The sequence below is a fragment of the Lissotriton helveticus genome, chromosome 12 (assembly GCF_964261635.1).
Source record: "Lissotriton helveticus chromosome 12, aLisHel1.1, whole genome shotgun sequence".
NCBI lineage: Eukaryota > Metazoa > Chordata > Amphibia > Caudata > Salamandridae > Lissotriton > Lissotriton helveticus.
This window is the reverse complement of record NC_136073.1, coordinates 259,684,959-259,702,047: the sequence shown is the minus strand read 5'-3', so window position 1 is coordinate 259,702,047 and position 17,089 is coordinate 259,684,959. Positions and strand designations below refer to the sequence as shown.

At 43.5% G+C, this 17,089-nt stretch overlaps 1 protein-coding gene across 2 annotated transcripts in view; it reads right to left on the bottom strand.

The window, feature by feature from the left end:
* The window catches only part of WWP2 (WW domain containing E3 ubiquitin protein ligase 2), a 523,918-nt gene that overhangs the window by 66,570 nt on the left and 440,259 nt on the right, over window positions 1–17,089 (bottom strand). Inside the window, exons 9-14 of one of the 2 annotated variants that reach the window (XM_078669521.1) lie at window positions 16,807–16,861; window positions 9,953–10,034; window positions 6,547–6,675; window positions 6,298–6,376; window positions 4,190–4,261; window positions 15–103 (exon numbers count right to left, since the gene is read on the bottom strand). In XM_078669521.1, the coding sequence (XP_078525647.1) occupies window positions 15–103; window positions 4,190–4,261; window positions 6,298–6,376; window positions 6,547–6,675; window positions 9,953–10,034; window positions 16,807–16,861 (506 nt within the window). The remainder of the gene's footprint in view (window positions 1–14; window positions 104–4,189; window positions 4,262–6,297; window positions 6,377–6,546; window positions 6,676–9,952; window positions 10,035–16,806; window positions 16,862–17,089) is intronic. The other variant, XM_078669522.1, reaches the window with a different exon arrangement.

Here is a 17,089-nt window from a genome sequence, read left to right as displayed (position 1 = left end):
GCATCTGTACTCACCGGGCAATACCTCCATAGTCGAGCCCCTCCTCACCCCTCATAATTATGTACAGACGTCTTCGCAAGTCGTAGGGCTTCATGCTCATAATCTGGAGGGAAAGAAATGGAGGAGGAATTGGAAATAAAGTCACCTTTCAGTCTGGAAACTACAATGTAACACAATTTCCAATTTCAGAGCCAGCAAACTAATTAATATAAAATGACGGCATTTCCCAACCCGAATTGGAGGGCAAATAAAGCAGCTTAGAGTCTTTGAAAGGAGAATTTTGTAGTTCATGGACTACAGAGGGTGTGGATGAGCGTTAAGACATGGCCAGTGCCATTTTCCCGTTTTTTGCAGACCATTAGGTTATTCAGCCAGGCCCAACTGTGGAGGTAGAGTACCCTTGGAGAGTACGGGATTGGTCATACTCTTCATGACATGGTTATGGACAGCGAATGGGCTCAGAGGCACACTCCTTGGGCAAAGCGCTTTTTTCTCACTTTGTACACGTGTTGATACGTCCACAAACTACCCCCTGGCCTACAAATTCTGTAAGCAAGCCACCCAGCAGAAAACTACGGTGTTCTTTCACTCGATTCTAGTTAGATTATTGAGTACAGCTTTTACTGACAGAAAAAAAGACATGTTCTGCATTTACATCCGTTTTACCATACATTTTATCACTCCAACTATGTTTTGCTTCTAATAATAAGAACATTTTTACCACACCTAAAAACAAGCATTTACAATGCAACGGTTTCGCCTTTGCAAAAGTTAGAGCTATTGGCATTTTAAATGACAACATTTTTATTTATGTGTTGGTTTTGAAAACAGATAAATAAATGGCATTGTCATTTACAATGCCAATAGCTTAATCTCTCGCAAATGCCACACACACACACCCACAGAGAGCCCTCCACACAGAGCCCCCCTACACACACACAGAGCCCCCCAAACACACACACCCACACAGAGCCCCCCACACACTGCGAGCCCCCCCACACACCCACACAGAGCCCCCCCCACACACTGCGAGCCCCCCCCACACCAGATAAGTTTCCGCTCTCAGACCTATCATATGAAAGAACAGAAGTGAAGGCCAGATTAATATTTCATAACACATGGACGTTTTTCTGGAGTTTGTAAGAGGGAATGAGATTAATTCTAGTTACCACCGCCTTGGAGTTCGAGGACTACATAATATTTATCATTCCCTGCCAGGAAATCCTAGCTGAGCAGATATAAGAGGCGCACCGGTGTGGCCCGTGCGGCGATAGCAAAAGGTAGCATAGCCTACACATGTTGTCTAACAGGAGGCAAGCTGCTTACAAGGCATAAAGGAAAAATATTACAGGGAACATTGGTTGTGACTGAAAGTGCAAAGAATGGGGTATGGCATAGTGACAATAGCCTTCACACGGTGGCAAGGTTTTGGATCGAGCATATGTCATTTAGCAAATGTTTGCTGACATTTACGCCCAAAGACTCATTAAATTCACATGTCAGATCGGAGGCTCTATACTTGCAAATGCTTCTCTAAAAAGAACATGGCTGGTCCTTTGTACCTAGATTCTAATAAGTGAGCCACCTGTGATAACTTCAACCTGCAATGTTCTCAAAGACTGCATAGAGAGAAGAAGGTGCTGACCATGAATACATGTACTTAACTCAAGCCGATATATGGGTTTATGTATGCAGACATCGCCTTTGAAGTTACACTCAGTGCTAAATTTCAGCCTGCACTAACATTGGGTGCTCACCAGTACTCGTTTTTTGGGGGCTCTGGACTTACTTTTCAGCATAAGACTTTGATCCAAAGCAAGAGAAACAAAGGCAGAAAGGGGAGACATAAGGGGGAAGAGAGACCTAGTGAAGAGGGGCAAAGAGAGAAAGCAGACTACAAAAAGGATCCGACAGAGAAAGAGAAGAGAAATGATGGAAGAAAGACGTATGAGGCGGAATTAAAGCTAGATAGCCTCTGTATTCGACGACCCTGGCATGTGACACCCTGGACAGCAGGCTCGAAAGAAAAAACGTGAGCCCTTGCCTTCTTTTCTACATCAATTTCATCTTATCAATCACCCAATCAAGAAACAAAACCTACTGTGCTCACATACGCCTATACGTGCTACAAAGCTACCATAGGGGTAAAACAACTGGAAACAACCTCCTGAGGCTGATCTATGGACAACTGTACATTGCACCAGAATGAAATAAACCACAGTGCACGTGGACATAGGGCTCCACGGAGATCCATAACAGGGTCCCGCTGAGTGCCAGCCAATATAATCCATCACAGGCAATCCCTTCATCTACCCCATCCTTGCCTTGAGATACGACTCATCTTCAATCACAGCCAAATACAATGTCAACAGACCACCTCGACTCCGACCAACGAGGATGCCAGAATCGTAAAGGATCTGAAAGCGCATCGTGATCATACTAATAATGTGAATGCCCTAAACAAATGCGCTTAGCATAGCACACTAGATTAAACAAGCTGGAGCAAGGGTCAGTCGGGAGAGCCAACCACATTGGCTCTCCTGACCACGAACAACGTAGGAAAAAAAAATAAAAGGCCACGGACAGTGGGCCGGAGGGAGGAGGCACGGACAGTGGGCGGGCGGGAGGGAGGGAGAAGGCACGGACAACGGGAGGGAGGGCGGGAACAAATGGATCGCTGAAGGCGGGAGGAGGGCGCTATAACTCCTCGGCGAGAGGAGTGGGCGGGAGGGAGGAGGCACGGACAGTGGGCGGGCGGGAGAGAGAAGGCACCTACAACGGGAGGGAGGGCGGGGGATAAACAAATGGATCGCTGACGGTGGGATAACTCCTCGGCGAGAGGAGTGGGCGGGAGGGAGGAGGCACGGACAGTGGGCGGGCGGACGGGAGGGAGAAGCCACGGACAACGGGAGGGAGGGCGGGGGATAAACAAATGGATCGCTGACGGCGGGATAACTCCTCGGCGAGAGGGAGGGTGTGGGGGCGGGACTTAAAAAAAGAGTAAAACGCCCACGATTCATGTCGTGACGGGGGAAACAGTGATGGACAACCATGTCTTCCAATGGCTAGCCTCCATTTATGGAGATAGCCAATGGAAGAAGGGGCGGGTTCAAGTCCCCCATACTGGTCTAACATTAGATTTCGCCTGCGCGGACGCTGCTGCGCAGCGGACGCCAGGCGAAACCTAAAAAGGGCACAGGCACATAAAGGAAAACATAGAATTTAGCCAACAATTAAGAGCAAAAACACACACCCAGCTCTGACACAGTAACTCTAAAGCTTTTCATATGAACAAATTATATTAAACTGCAAACAAAATAAAAATAATAGTACAAACACTAATCAACAGATTGTAAACAATTTAAAACTAAGAGAGTACTTCTTACAACTTGTGTGTGTGTGTGTGTATATATGTATATACACACACACACACACGTTTGTAAGTAGTGCTCTTTTAGTTTTTAATTGTTCACTATTTTGTGAATAGTGTTTGCACTATTATTTTTATTTTGTTTATATGTGCATATATATTAATTTGTTTATAAACTTGGTATAATCCCTTTTTGACCCAATAAAAAACAGAAATCCATGCTGATAATGATAGTCACGTACGAAACCTGTACATAAAATAAAACAGTAAAAGGGTAGCTGCCAGAAAAGAAGATGCTTTTCACCCGAGGGTTCCAAGTGACATCATTGACGACGTATGTCCTCAGTGTCTGTAATATCCACCGGAATCCAGAGTTGAAAATCATATCCATTTATTGAGCACTTCAAGCCACAACTCTATATATGCTAGAGATATTTGAGGCATCCTTGCAATATATACCTACTTAGTAAGAGGCAAGTTAAAATGAGAGAGGGAGCACACAACCCACAACATTTGGAGAGTGTGAGAGAATCTCGAGTAAAGAGGAGTATAGAAGGGCATCTTAAAAAAAAAATAGGAGAGAACTACCAAAATGTCATGCAAGCCAAGTAGGTTTCACAAGAAAACTGATTAGGAGCAAGGCTAGAGGGCAGCTTAGTAAGCTAGAGGGTAAATGATGTAGATTTTGCAACACAACTTGGGAAAAGGTCAAGAAGAGGAAGCATTCTGTGTAACAACAAGGGATTAGAAGGTAAAATGGAGGAGTGGATGCCACCACGGTCCAGGCTATTTCTACTGCTGCATTTCATGTCTCTTTACCAGCTGGAAAGAGTCCTCGAAAAGAGTGGTCCGCGACACGCTGATCTTCACATGGCTGGGGAGTGCATTGGACTGTAAAAAAAAAAAAGAGAAGAAAAGAAAACAATGATTAGAAGCATCTACAATGAAAACATACATTTCAACCTCAACAACCCTCAAATCAAAGAAGGCTGTATGTAGCAGGATTCCTTTCAGCATATCCAAATGAGCGTTTGGAATTAGAAAGGCACCTTTCATCTATTCTATAAATGAGTTTTTCATCAGCATCAAAGTGTTTTAGAAACAACGACAGAATCGCTTCCGAGCTGAAGGAGTCCAGCATCAAAGAGCATGGAGGAATAAAAGCTATTTTATATGATTCACTTGATGACATCTGGGAGTCAGAGTTCTTTCTAAGCAAGCATAAATGAATGAATTGGGCTGTACAATACAAGATGCTACCAGTTGCCCGAGTGTGCATTACATTCATCATTTCCTTGGATGCAGAGGCAAGGTAACCATTTGCTGTAGGCTCTTTGTTGCACCGGTTTAGTAAAGGAACGTTTGCTGTAAAAGGTGCAAAGTGGGGTGCAATAGATAACGCCCCAAGCGAAGGTGAAAGAGACAATCTTAGGTAGCTGGTTGAGAGCACAGATAGCAGATAAGATGCTCCCTTGTGACAATACAAAATGCATGCAGAGGCCTGTATATGGTTGGACAAATGTTGAGTGGAATAATTGGGATTTAAGACCTCTTCAGAACTGCTGGCAGCCTATCTCACAACAAAGATATATAGTGCTGTAAGATTCGTTTCTCACTATACTACACTGCACTATTTAGGTAGCCTCTCCTTCACCCAAACCGAGAAATAGGTAGAAGAAAAACACTTAAACCCCCAGATACCTACATGGTACCTCACCAGTTCAGCTATAAAAAGCTTTGCGATGGGAACATACTTGCAGTGTGCTTCACAACTGGGCCTAGTATGATATGTTCAATCAGTAATGGTTTGACTGGGCGCAGAAGAGTTAGCTCGAGTGTTGCTAACTTCCGACTTCACTATCCTATGTTTCCATTTGCACCACCTAATCTTTGGAAACAGTACAACGTTTTCAGATTTTTTTGACGTCGCAATTAAAAAGGTCACAAACTCAAACAAGATGCAAATGGATGACAAGATAGGGAACTTTACACCCACCTTTGTAGCACTAAAGAAGCAAGTTGAATTTCAGCCAGACCCCACTTCCACCCGCAGCATTTATACAGCACTCCGTTCATGCAAGCGCAGGAGGGCACAGCGATATGGAACTTGTGCTTTTGTGCAGTTTTCCACTTCCTGTGCCTGAAACATTCTTGCATGCTGTGTGAATGGGGAGGTGGGTGCAGAAATGTTACAAGTTAAAAAGTGTTTGTCTTCCTATTCCATGGCAGGGTTGAAGTGGGTGGTTTATCAAGTGCAGGGACGATGAAAAGGATATTTCTTCATGTACCCTCTTCATAATAAGGGGTCTGTCATATACCTCCCCTTCTGGAAGGCGGGGAACTTGAAAAATGTTTCATGTTAGGGCTTTTAGGTCCTTATCTCCCTGGGTGAGTCACCCTGTAGATTAGGACTGGGGAGGGGACAAATAGGACCCAATTACCACCCCCTCCCCCTCCACCCCTTCCTCCAAAACTCACTCTGAGGCACACTTTTGAATGGCTTGGCATGCAACAAAATAGAAAGGACAGAAGATCAACTCCCATGTACGTTTGCAATGTTAGTTCTTCCAATGAAAAGCAACTGTAGGGCTGTTAGCATGCATTTCATCTCTGTGGAAAAGACTCAGGCCCCATAGTTGGTAATATTCCCCTGAATTTCAAATAATCACTGCATTTGAATGCAAGAGGACTGTGAACTACTCATCCTGATTTCAGTCATGCATTTTATGTCTTTAAACCGTTGCAGATAAACACTATATTCTCCCGTAAACAGCCCCAAGAGGGAAGAGTGGGAAATCTGATGGCTCGTGTGTGAGAGTAACTTGCTGTAATGAATGGGCAGATGTGATTCAGTTCTGTTAATAGTGTCGACAGAAGTACACACGACTGCTGAAGGGCAATCTAAAGCAAAGCAAAGCAATACTCACGTGACAAAGAAAACGAAACTGTTGGTACTTCCAGCGGAAGCTCCTATCGTATGCTGCGGGCGATCCTCCCGGCTTGCTGCTGAAAGTGTACAAATCACCAATCAAGTAAATGAATGAACAACTAGCAAAACCTCTTCTGAAGCACATATCTACAACCATACCACTAACCCTTTCCAATGCAGAATCCTTAGAGTAGGCAAATATGTGTGCACTTACATCCCCAAATCTAAGTATGCAAGGAGGACTTACCTAGATTCGAACCCCGGACGGGGATCCTTGAAGGTGGTGGTCCGCGTGTTGTGATCCACGAAGTATCGGACGCCCTCGCTGGTGTATTTCATCTCCCACCCGGGAGGGAGAGCAGGCTCCTGAATCATTCTGTCATTAAAGCACATCAAATGTCGAGTGAGTAAGGCTGCACATGCCCATGAGACAGACCCATCAACAGCAGATTTTCTTTTAAGACTGGATAACCCATCCAACAACTAGCTAACCAACTCACTGTCTACGATTGTTGTTCTTTATAAAGAGGTGCAATGCTTGCAGTTGAAGCAAGAAACACTGGATATATATATTTACATTCCAGTGAAAATAAATGTTGGAAAACAAAACCTATCATTTAGATTAATTGACTAATAAATTAATGTTCACATGCGTTCCTGTAATCCTGCTAAGCAAAGGTGAAAATCCAAGTTATTAACACAGCACAGTCAAACTGACATGAGAAAAACATTATTTACTGCCTCACAGATTGCGGGATACAATGCCATCGCACAAGGAAATAACTCTCCTCTCCAAAAACTACCTCACTACAAGAAATGAAGCCCATATGGCCTGGTTTTAGTTAAATAACTTTAAAAAAACAATACAAATACACAAAACCACCATGGCATAAACCATGTATGCAGGTGTACAGAGTGCACGACGCCCCTTACTACCATTATTACGCGATTGGAGGAGCACTGCAACCCACTCGATGTTGCACCTTTCGTGAATCATTGCCACTCCCCAGCCAACAAGGGATATATATATAAAGAGAGAGAGAGACACACACAGAAAGAGAGAGAAAGACAGAAAAAAAAGAGACAGCAAGAGAGAGAGACAGCAAAAGAGAGAAAGAGACAGAGCGAGAGAAAGGCAGAAAAAGAAAGAGAGAGAAAGAGAGTGTGTGTGTGTATATATACACACAAACATACATATGTGCTTCAGGCTTCACCAATAGCTGCAGCAGAGTAACCAACTTGTAGAAGTTGGAACACCAGTTAATACAGTTCTGCGGGTGTGGACAGATGTCAAACAGCCCTCACAAGGATGTAACAATTTAGAAAAGTTGGGGTTTTTATCAGCTCAATTCTAGAAAAGGTGAAAAACCTTTTTGGCAACGTATCCTCGATATGCGCGACAGCAGGGATACCTAAATGAGCACAATTTGTCTTCATATGCATGGACATTTGTTTTACCATAACTTACGTTTCGGCGTACAGAAAAGCAGTATACTCAGTTAGGGAGGGAAAACATACTGAGGACAGTGAAACACAGATTTTTTCTCAGTATTTCAGAGAGGAACAAAAATATTTTCTATCAGGCGGTTAATAAAAATACGTAAAGCTTCAGGCTTGCTGCTCCAGCTTACACAAAGTAGTTCACTTATGGAGGTAAGGAGATTTGCATAGGACTCTATTAAATAAATAGTGTTTCTTCAATACAAAGAAACATATTTATTATTTTATCGTGGCTTAATACTGTGTCTAAACACCTTTTTAATGTCTTACTCGGTTTTATGAGCTATAGTTGGCAACTCTGCTTTTGCGATGGTTCTCAATGGTAGACAGAACTCTTTTTTCCGTTAACTGGCGCAGTTACAGAATCATGTGCAGTGTACTTTAGTAGGGCAAAAAAGGCTGCCCTAACAAACTCTACTATGGGCAGAGTGTGGCTTCCTGCACCCACTATGAGGCATATGCTTTCAAACACCAGTGTCTGGCCTGCGCCATAATGTGTGCTGCTCTGACCTACACAACCTGCGTCTCGTCTGCTGTGCTCAAATGCTGCTTTGCTTCCTTCATCACAATATCTAAACCATCAATTCGGCTATTCTTAACCCTGCTTTTAACCGCATGCGCGCTAGCGGTTTTCCCGCTGCGCGCTGCGTTTTTGAAAAAGCCGCGTTACATGACGAGCTGAGCTCGTCATGAGCGTGCGAGCGGCGCAACTCATGACGAGCTCAGCTCGTCATGAGCGCGGAAGGGGTTAATGTACTTGACACTGCCCTGTTTCCAGTAACAATATTCTTCTCTGCCCATCCCACATCATCACTGCGGTGCCCTAGATGTATGCACAGCTGCCTGCCCAACGGCCTCCGCATATCCCTAGACTTTTCTCAAGGCTGGTCTGTGCCAAGAAATATGTGTGGGTCACCCTTTAAGAGGATGCTCTGCCCTGCCCAAAACCATGTTCACTTATGACACTGCTCAGTCGAAACGTGCTCACGCCTCAGATAGCAGTTACATTTGCCCCTGCACTGGAGTGTCTATGCAGTTTTTAACCGGCTGTTTGCCATGCTGCGACAAAATGCAGCACTTGGCTGTCTTTGTCATACACTGTTGTAGCTGTGCTTTGTGCGTATACAAGCTTTACTTTGTTGTTTGTCATACTCTGTGGGGACAGCACTGTTTGTTATGAACTTCACTCGCAGTACTGGGTCTGTGAGCCTTTTCGACGCTGCACTGATTTGTGCTAGGCCGGAAATGCATTTCGTAAGTATCTTTAGCCGCTACACTTAGTTTGTCCTATGTTATCATGTTGCACTACATTAGTGACGCCCTAGAGGTGCTGCAATGAGTGCTTACTGCACCATTCTGGAGGCTTTGCACTTACTGAATTGAACTGAATTAAAATTAATATAGGAGAAACCGTTAACCAACTAGGATGCCCCGGTGGCATGTTTGGGAGTGGCAGTACTGTTTTTGTTATGGGTAGTAGCAGAGTCAATGCAATGTGCCGTATGGTTTAAATGCAGTATATGGATGGTGCTATGGTTGTTGTGTAATGTAGAACCTGCACTGTGCTCTTATGCATTGTACTGGCAGCATCGCTTTTAATGCAACGTAACGGCTGTGCTATATATTCTGTCAGCCGAAATCTAAATCCCATAGGATATTATAGGACTTATATTTCCGCTGTCCGAAATATCCGTCCCTGTTGTGATGGAGTAACCCGTCCGCAGATGTCTTAATCAGGCCCTAAATTCCTAATGCACTAGATTGGATGCACTATGTGTGTATATGCACTGGAGTGGCTGTTCGGAAGTTGAAATGCATTCTAGTGGCTGTTATGTGTTTGTATTGCAAAGCAGCAGCTGCTTGGTGGTTTAATGTGCAGCATTTACTGAGCTGTGTTTGTAATACACAGCAGTTCCTGCACTGTCTTGCTGTATTGGATACACTGCAGCTATGGCTGTGGGGTTATTGCCAGTAATATCAGTTCCAGGAGGTAGGCAAGGGACTCCATTTCCAGAATTCCCATTACCAGAAGGGAGGAGAGCCTGGCACGAGTCTAAGCAAACTGTATATGGACCCTTATTACTGGATTCTTTCAGGAGTCGCTAGCCTTCCTTGAAGAAAGCTATCCTTAGGACTGACAGAAGAAATCTTACCCCTGAGTCCTGGGATCCTCCCATTGTGTCGTCCGTGTGTTGTGATTCACGTAATAAACTCGCCCATTGTCCTGTCTCTTTTCTAAAAGGGAAAGAAAACATGTACATGGTGAAATAAACCCTGCCTTATCGACAAGTCTGCAAGCGAGCAACGGGGGCGGCAGTGACTGAAGAATGACTTGTGGATTGCGAGAGTGAAATCTCAGTATACTTTAGAGTGAAAGGCGTGGAAGTGGAGGGGGAAGACGATGACCTGGACAGTGAGTATGTGAAATCTGGTGCACTGACAGCTCGGGCAGAATTTTGGTCTGGAAATGTATTTAAGTGTGATGAGGATGCTTGCACTCGCTATACAAAACGCCCTGTTTTAAAAAAAAAAAGGACATGTCCTAGAGCTCAAGGGATCCTAAAATGTAAAAGGTTCTGACTCAACTTGGAAAATAAAAGACTGTGATGATGCACTGAGGACTGTGGAGGTGGCAAAATCATGAACACACAGCAAGGGGGACCAACAGGATGCATCTTGGAAAAAGACAGGTTTAGAAATAATGGCAGGTTGTAAGAAAAGACTGTCCCTTTTAAGAAGGACGTGTCGGTCACTCAGTAAGCAAAACCATCAAGCATATATAGAAAAAACTTGGCATGAGCAAAGATATTATGGGAAATATTTGAAAGCAGAACATAGAAAACTGTCATGATTACACCATTGATTGTGCAGTTAATTCCTGTGCTACCTAAAGGCGTGAGCTTCCATAAATAAGCAGAGGGAGATATATGGATGTGTACATTTTATCAGAGAACCGAAAACTGTGGGACAATGATTTCTATGGTAAGAGAAGGCTGAAATTGATTAAAAGAAGATACTGTTTATTAAATATCAATACATTTTTCTTCCTTATTCACAAAACTGCATTTTTGTTAACGATAAACACGACGGACAGCAATTTAAGGTCTGACCTCCTTAAATAATCAGATAATTTCTTCCCTTGAAACAGCTTAATACCACTGCATCTTCCTTTGGTGAAGAACCTATGCAGAATGATAGGCCTGAGGTGAAAGGGTGCCTCCTCTGGTCGGACAGTAAACTATGCTTGCACTGTTCAACATATTTCTTTGACCAGAAAGTATGTTTAACTTTTATTATCCACAGCCGTCTTATTAAAACCACGAAGTCAGTAACAGAAAGCAACTATGACTGTACGACCCTAACCGCAACTCGTTTATGCAAAGACTCAAAAGCCATGCATGTCCACAGTACCACCCAGGAAGCAGCCAGACTTGTGGTCATCTTTCTTTCGGTGGAGAGGGGGTTCAAAGACTTGAATGGCTTTTAAACCTGTACTGCACATTCTTTTCTGCTCAGACTACAAGACGAGGGATACAAGACTACTACACCCAGGACTACGAAGTAACCAAGATATTACCCACCTTACACGTATGAGCAGTGGACCACTACATTTACAGCACACTGCATAGTATGTGTGACTAACAACAAAGATTATTTTCAAAGTGTTTCACATAATCTTCCTGCTTCCACGTTTAGACACTCAGCTTTATAAACCACAGTCTTTGGAAAAACGTGAATGATTCCTAAGTTAACAAGTTCAATTTGTTCTGAGCTAACTTGAGCAACCTTCTCAAACTGGTGACCAGTCGCATGTCAACAGTGTTAAAGCATTCTTTTGATGCTACAGCAGATGTTCTGATACCCAATCGTCGAAAAGCTGGGAATAAATAAAGATCTTTCACCAAGAAGGCTGAAGAAAAAAAAAAGAACATAAGCGAACTTTCCGGTCAGTGGTGACAAAATCTACAGCTATCCAATGTTCCCTGATTTTTCCACTGTAAATGTATCTCACGGATGTCAAACTGACCAAAACGGCATCTTTTTAAGTCAAGGGGGTGCTTTCTACCAGGTATGGCTGCAATATATATTTGTGGAAAGAGTTTAATAGCACTCCATAAAGGCACAGGGATTGACAAGTGTTAACATTAGGTTCAAAAGAAAAAGGATAAAAAAATTTTTATTTAATTCTACTGAAATTCTGAGACGGAAATTGATTTTCCTAAGCCTATTACATTTTGATTTTTTAAAACTAGGTGAAACTTGGAAGAATTATCAAAAGAAGTATGGGATAAAGAAGAGAAACCGAAGGAAGAAGGGCCAGAAACAAGTAGAGCTCTCAAAGGAGAGCAGCCGAGGTATAAATCCACAACCACAGGAGTTAAACAGGGTACATCATTCTTGTCACTAAACAGAGAAGTCAAGCCTGGACCACTGTCTCACCCAGCTGAGGATGCCTGGCGCATACAGGTCAACAGTGTGAAAAATATTGCCCTGCTGTGGAGAAAATGTGCAAAATGTGGCACCTTCCAAAAGTAATAAATGTATTATTTCAAAATGTGAATGTCCAGTTGTTCTCATTGCTTCCAATACCATTACCTAAATAAGACAGATTCTTGGCTGCCAGGCTCGACTGTTTAGAATGGAGGAGAGAGAAACAACTGTGTTTTGTCCAGATGACACAAAGTGGACAAACGGGAAAACCAGGATTAAAATAGAAATTTCTTATATCCATTCCTGGCGATGTATTCACTCGACTGCATCTCCTCCTTTCTGTTTTCTTGTTGAGTTAATCGTCTGAGAAAGGAGGCTGCTTGAAACTATACAAGTAATCAGAGGCCTAAGATTAGCATTTGGAATGTCTGACTCAGGCAGGTCAAGAATAACCTACATCCATCCATGAGAATAGCAAACCGAGTCTCTTCCATTCTTGTCTCCTTCCAATGGAGCAAGATCTGCCCATTCACTGGCTGAAAGAAACTGAACTCTAAACAGCATCCAGACGTCCTTACAGCACACAGAAAAGAAAATATGACCACATCTATTAGATCCGGTCCGACGGAGAGTTAAGGAAACTGTACTTTTTCAGTGCGTCTTTGCCAAATTTCAGCTTGCCCCTATTTGGACTTGGCGCCAAGTCAGGATGCCTTGCTTATCGTCCGGTGAACTGGGAGAATTGTTTGGGAACTCGGTGACTGTTGCAACCTTTCAGCTCGTTGAACAATTATTTCGTAGTCCACATGCTGACAGAGCACTGTGTGTGTACCCTGGTCTACTGAGGCTCGTATTCCAGAAACTTACATTTATGGGCAGGAAGGAAATGTATTATTTAGATCTACTGTGTGAAAAGGAAACAGAATCTGTAGAGGTGGAACGCTTCTAATTGGACCAATGCAAATAACATCCAGATGGAACTCGTGTGTGGTCAACATTTCTGAACAACAAAGTGCACAGAGGCTCTAGGAGTGTAGCCATCATTCGTTATAATTAAACAAGGACAAAAAAATAAAAGATCACCAGATACACACCCAAAAAACAAATATACATCCAAAATCCCATAAACACACATTTCAAATGATCATAGCCATCTTCTATGCCCACAAATTCACTTATTGCCGCCAGACAAAAACCAGCAGAGAATACAAATTAAAAACAAAACACATCAAATCCGGAGAGATTTACTGCATTGACATAATAAATGCTGCAACCTAATAACACCCTTAACCTCTTCAAATGTCACCAAATAGCACCCACAATCTACAAAAACGTACAGCCTTATGAACGCCACAAACTAACAATTCATATAAATAATGCCAGGCAAACTACACAACCACATCATTAAAAGGTAGAAAACAAATCACACAGGCCGCAAATACTAAAATAATGTCGGATTACCACCATGATTTACAGAAACCTACTGACCCTTCAAAAATCCATTTCAACAATTTAAAGTAACAAAATTCACAACTTCAAAAACTGTGGCAAGATCTGGTGCTGAGCGCACCCAATCTAAAAATCCAAATGCTCCACTGAAACCTTATACTAGGATAACCAGTGTCTGCTTTGAAAGCACAGCATACACTAATAAAGTACAGTGGAAAAGATGTTCAAGTCCAGAAGACTTCAAAGAAGACAATAACCACAGACAAAGAAGTCTGTGGAACTTTAAGTGCATTTTGACTGTGCCATCTAAGCATCCTTTTTGGGCTGGTCCAATTAAAGGTAAAATGTGGGCATCGTATACTGGCCGGAATAAATCTTGTGCTCTAACACAGGTCCTTCTCATCCTGAAGGATAAGGAGTATGCGCTCACAAACCCAACCAATAAAGCAACATTGCATATCTATTCTCAGCCGAACTCATAAGGCACTGCCATATGATCGCTACATCCCACACCAACCCATCAAATATACCAGATAAACTCAATAACCTCACACAAGCCTGACAAATAACTCTGTTGGCCTCACGGGCACCCACAAATGCATCAAACATTGTGGAGACCCTATAACCTGACGACAATCAACTAAATGTCAACATATATGTGCCTCCAGAAATCAACTCAATGTCTCTGGTAAGACTAACTGATCTCTTGTGTAGTAATATCACATCTGGTAAACAAATCTGTAAATGGCATAACTGTATCAAATGCTAAAACACAGCATTGCTCAAAATTATAAAATACACCAAATTATAACTAACCAGCAGACAAATATTCTCCAGGCTCCAGCCACCACCTACTATGTCAGTGACACTCAGAAATTAGAAAGGTCCTCTTCCTTCCACATATCTATAAGAAAAATTGGTGCTGAAAAAAACATAGGGAACAAGAGCAAACAGCTAAAAGGATATGCATTTGGATGACAGATAAAGAATTAACCTACGCAAAGGAACACTGCTGCCTCAGTATGCAGGAAGGCTCCCTGGTTGATATGCACTGTGGGTGAGGAGATGGTCTACAGAGATCCAACCCATGCACGAGCCCTTGAAACGCAGAAACAGTCCTGGGTAAATAAGACAAAGCTGGGACCAGATGATCTATGTAGCCACCAGCTCCCAACTTGTATTCCTAAAGCTGATTATGATTCAGCACACCTACCAATTTTGAAAACTATACTTACGGTATTTTTAGAATACATGTTAATCAGGCCTTAAGTCAAATGTAATTGCTCTCATTCATCTAACGCAATGTTGAAGGCACAGAATCCCGTTTCACAAAAATACGTCCGGTCCCCTAAGAGGTCTGACAGTGAGGGAGATGAGGAAAGCAAACTTCTCGACAACAGAAAAGGAAGGTAATATCAAGTAACATGGTAAGCATAATCACACTTGTGGGATGACGGGATGCAGAAAAAAGCAAATACGAAGAAAATCTGTGAACATATGGACGATCCTTGAGAAAGGGCTAGAAACTGCACATTTGTACATGAGTGTAACTGCAACACATGAGATGAAAAAGAATGGAAAGACAGGGACAAATCTTGGATACACCATAAAACCCCAAGTGAGAGAGGTCAAGAATACCTGGAACAATACCTAGTACAACCAGAGCGAGAGGGAGAGATGACAACAGTCCAGGTCCATTGTTGAAAAATACCATCCCCCAAGAAGGGGTGGAAAATACAAAGAAGACAGCTTATTAACACGACTGTAAATCACAAGTGAGAAGGTAGAGATGGAAAACTTCCAAAAACCTCCAGGGCATCAGCAGCAATCCCGAAGAGATGACGGTTAGGTATATTATGGTCCAGGCCCTAGTTTAACGTGCCTACAGGCACATTTGTGCACAGGGAGTAAACCTTGCTTTACAGGTTTAACTGTTTCTGCTCAGGTTTCACGAATTAATGAATATTGAGGAGCAGTGCACGTGGCATCAGAGAGCAGTGAGAATCTGTTCTTGAATCAGGCCCTAAAATAATTCAAGCAACATTTGTAGCACATACTTGCAATCCATGAAGTTGTTCAAAACGCAACAATTTGTGAGAAGGGACACAATCCTTGGAAGAAAGAGAAAGCAGAGATAGAGAAGGGGCATTCAACCCTCTGGTACATCGAGCGTGTAAGTGAGGCACCAGAGCTGGATCTCATTCAGAAACTCCTCAAGTACCCCATGAACCTCAAGCAAGGATACAGGACTTCAGAGAATCCTGCGGCATCATAACAGCCCATGAGAGAGGCCAAAGAGACATCCCAGCGGTAACTCTTGGAAGCTGAAACTACATAGAAGGCAAACACTGGGGGGAGGAGGGGGGTGTTCAAGGACGAAGACGGCTGTGTAACTCTCCCTCAGACAACTGCCATGGAATAACATACCACTTACAAAACGAAGTAGGGATAACATTTGAGTGAAAGGAATCGCCAAAACAAAATGTAGGATCTCCAGAAAAGTGTAAGACATCTGGCGGTAACAGACCTTCATGCAATGCTGAGGCTGCTTCGAGAAGCCCAGGACCTGCCCAGTGGATCACTCTGCCTCAAAACCACGAGATACACGCCAAGACCTGTACTCGATCCGATCTTGTGCTGTGTATTTATGACTGATGTAACCTTTGATACTCTTGTGGTGTCCTAGTAAACTAGTTCTACTGAAAAGCACTCTAACACCTGTGGGTAATGTCAACGCTACATACAACTGCAAAAATACATATATAAATAAAGGATATTAGGTTTGAAACTATCATTTGAGGACTCGATTCCTAAGAAGGAGGAAGGGCTATGGGGTTGGAGAAAGCACCGCGGTCTAATTTTCTAATGAATTAAGCTGGGTTAGGGAGGGGAAATGATTGAGAACCACTGGACACAACAGTGATGCCTACTCTGAAAAGACAAACTGCCTGCATGCACTTGACTAGGGATAACAGGGTACAACATGCTAGGTGACCAGGGTTGGTGCATGTTTCTGCGGGTGCTTAGAGCGCGCGCGGTGCAGACGCGGGGATGAAGGGCGCAGGGAGCAGAGCGCGCGCCGGGCGCGGGGACCGATGCATCGCGCGCGCGCAGCCGCTGTACTTACCCCAGCCGGACGGCAGCGGTCCGAGCGGGTCATTCTCCTGCGAGGCGCCAGCGGGCTGAAGGAAGAGCCCCGGTGGGACGTGCACCAAACACAGCACAAAAAACACACACACACAAAAGAAAAGACAGGTTAAAAACTGAGCTGCGACTGGTCCAAGCGGGGGTGATGTGCTGAGGAGAGCCCCGGTCCAGGACAAGGTAAGGCACGCGGGGGACTGAGACCGCGAAAAGAAAGTGGCTCAGAGTCCGGCCAGACATCCCTCCAGTGCTGCGCGCCCTGTGCC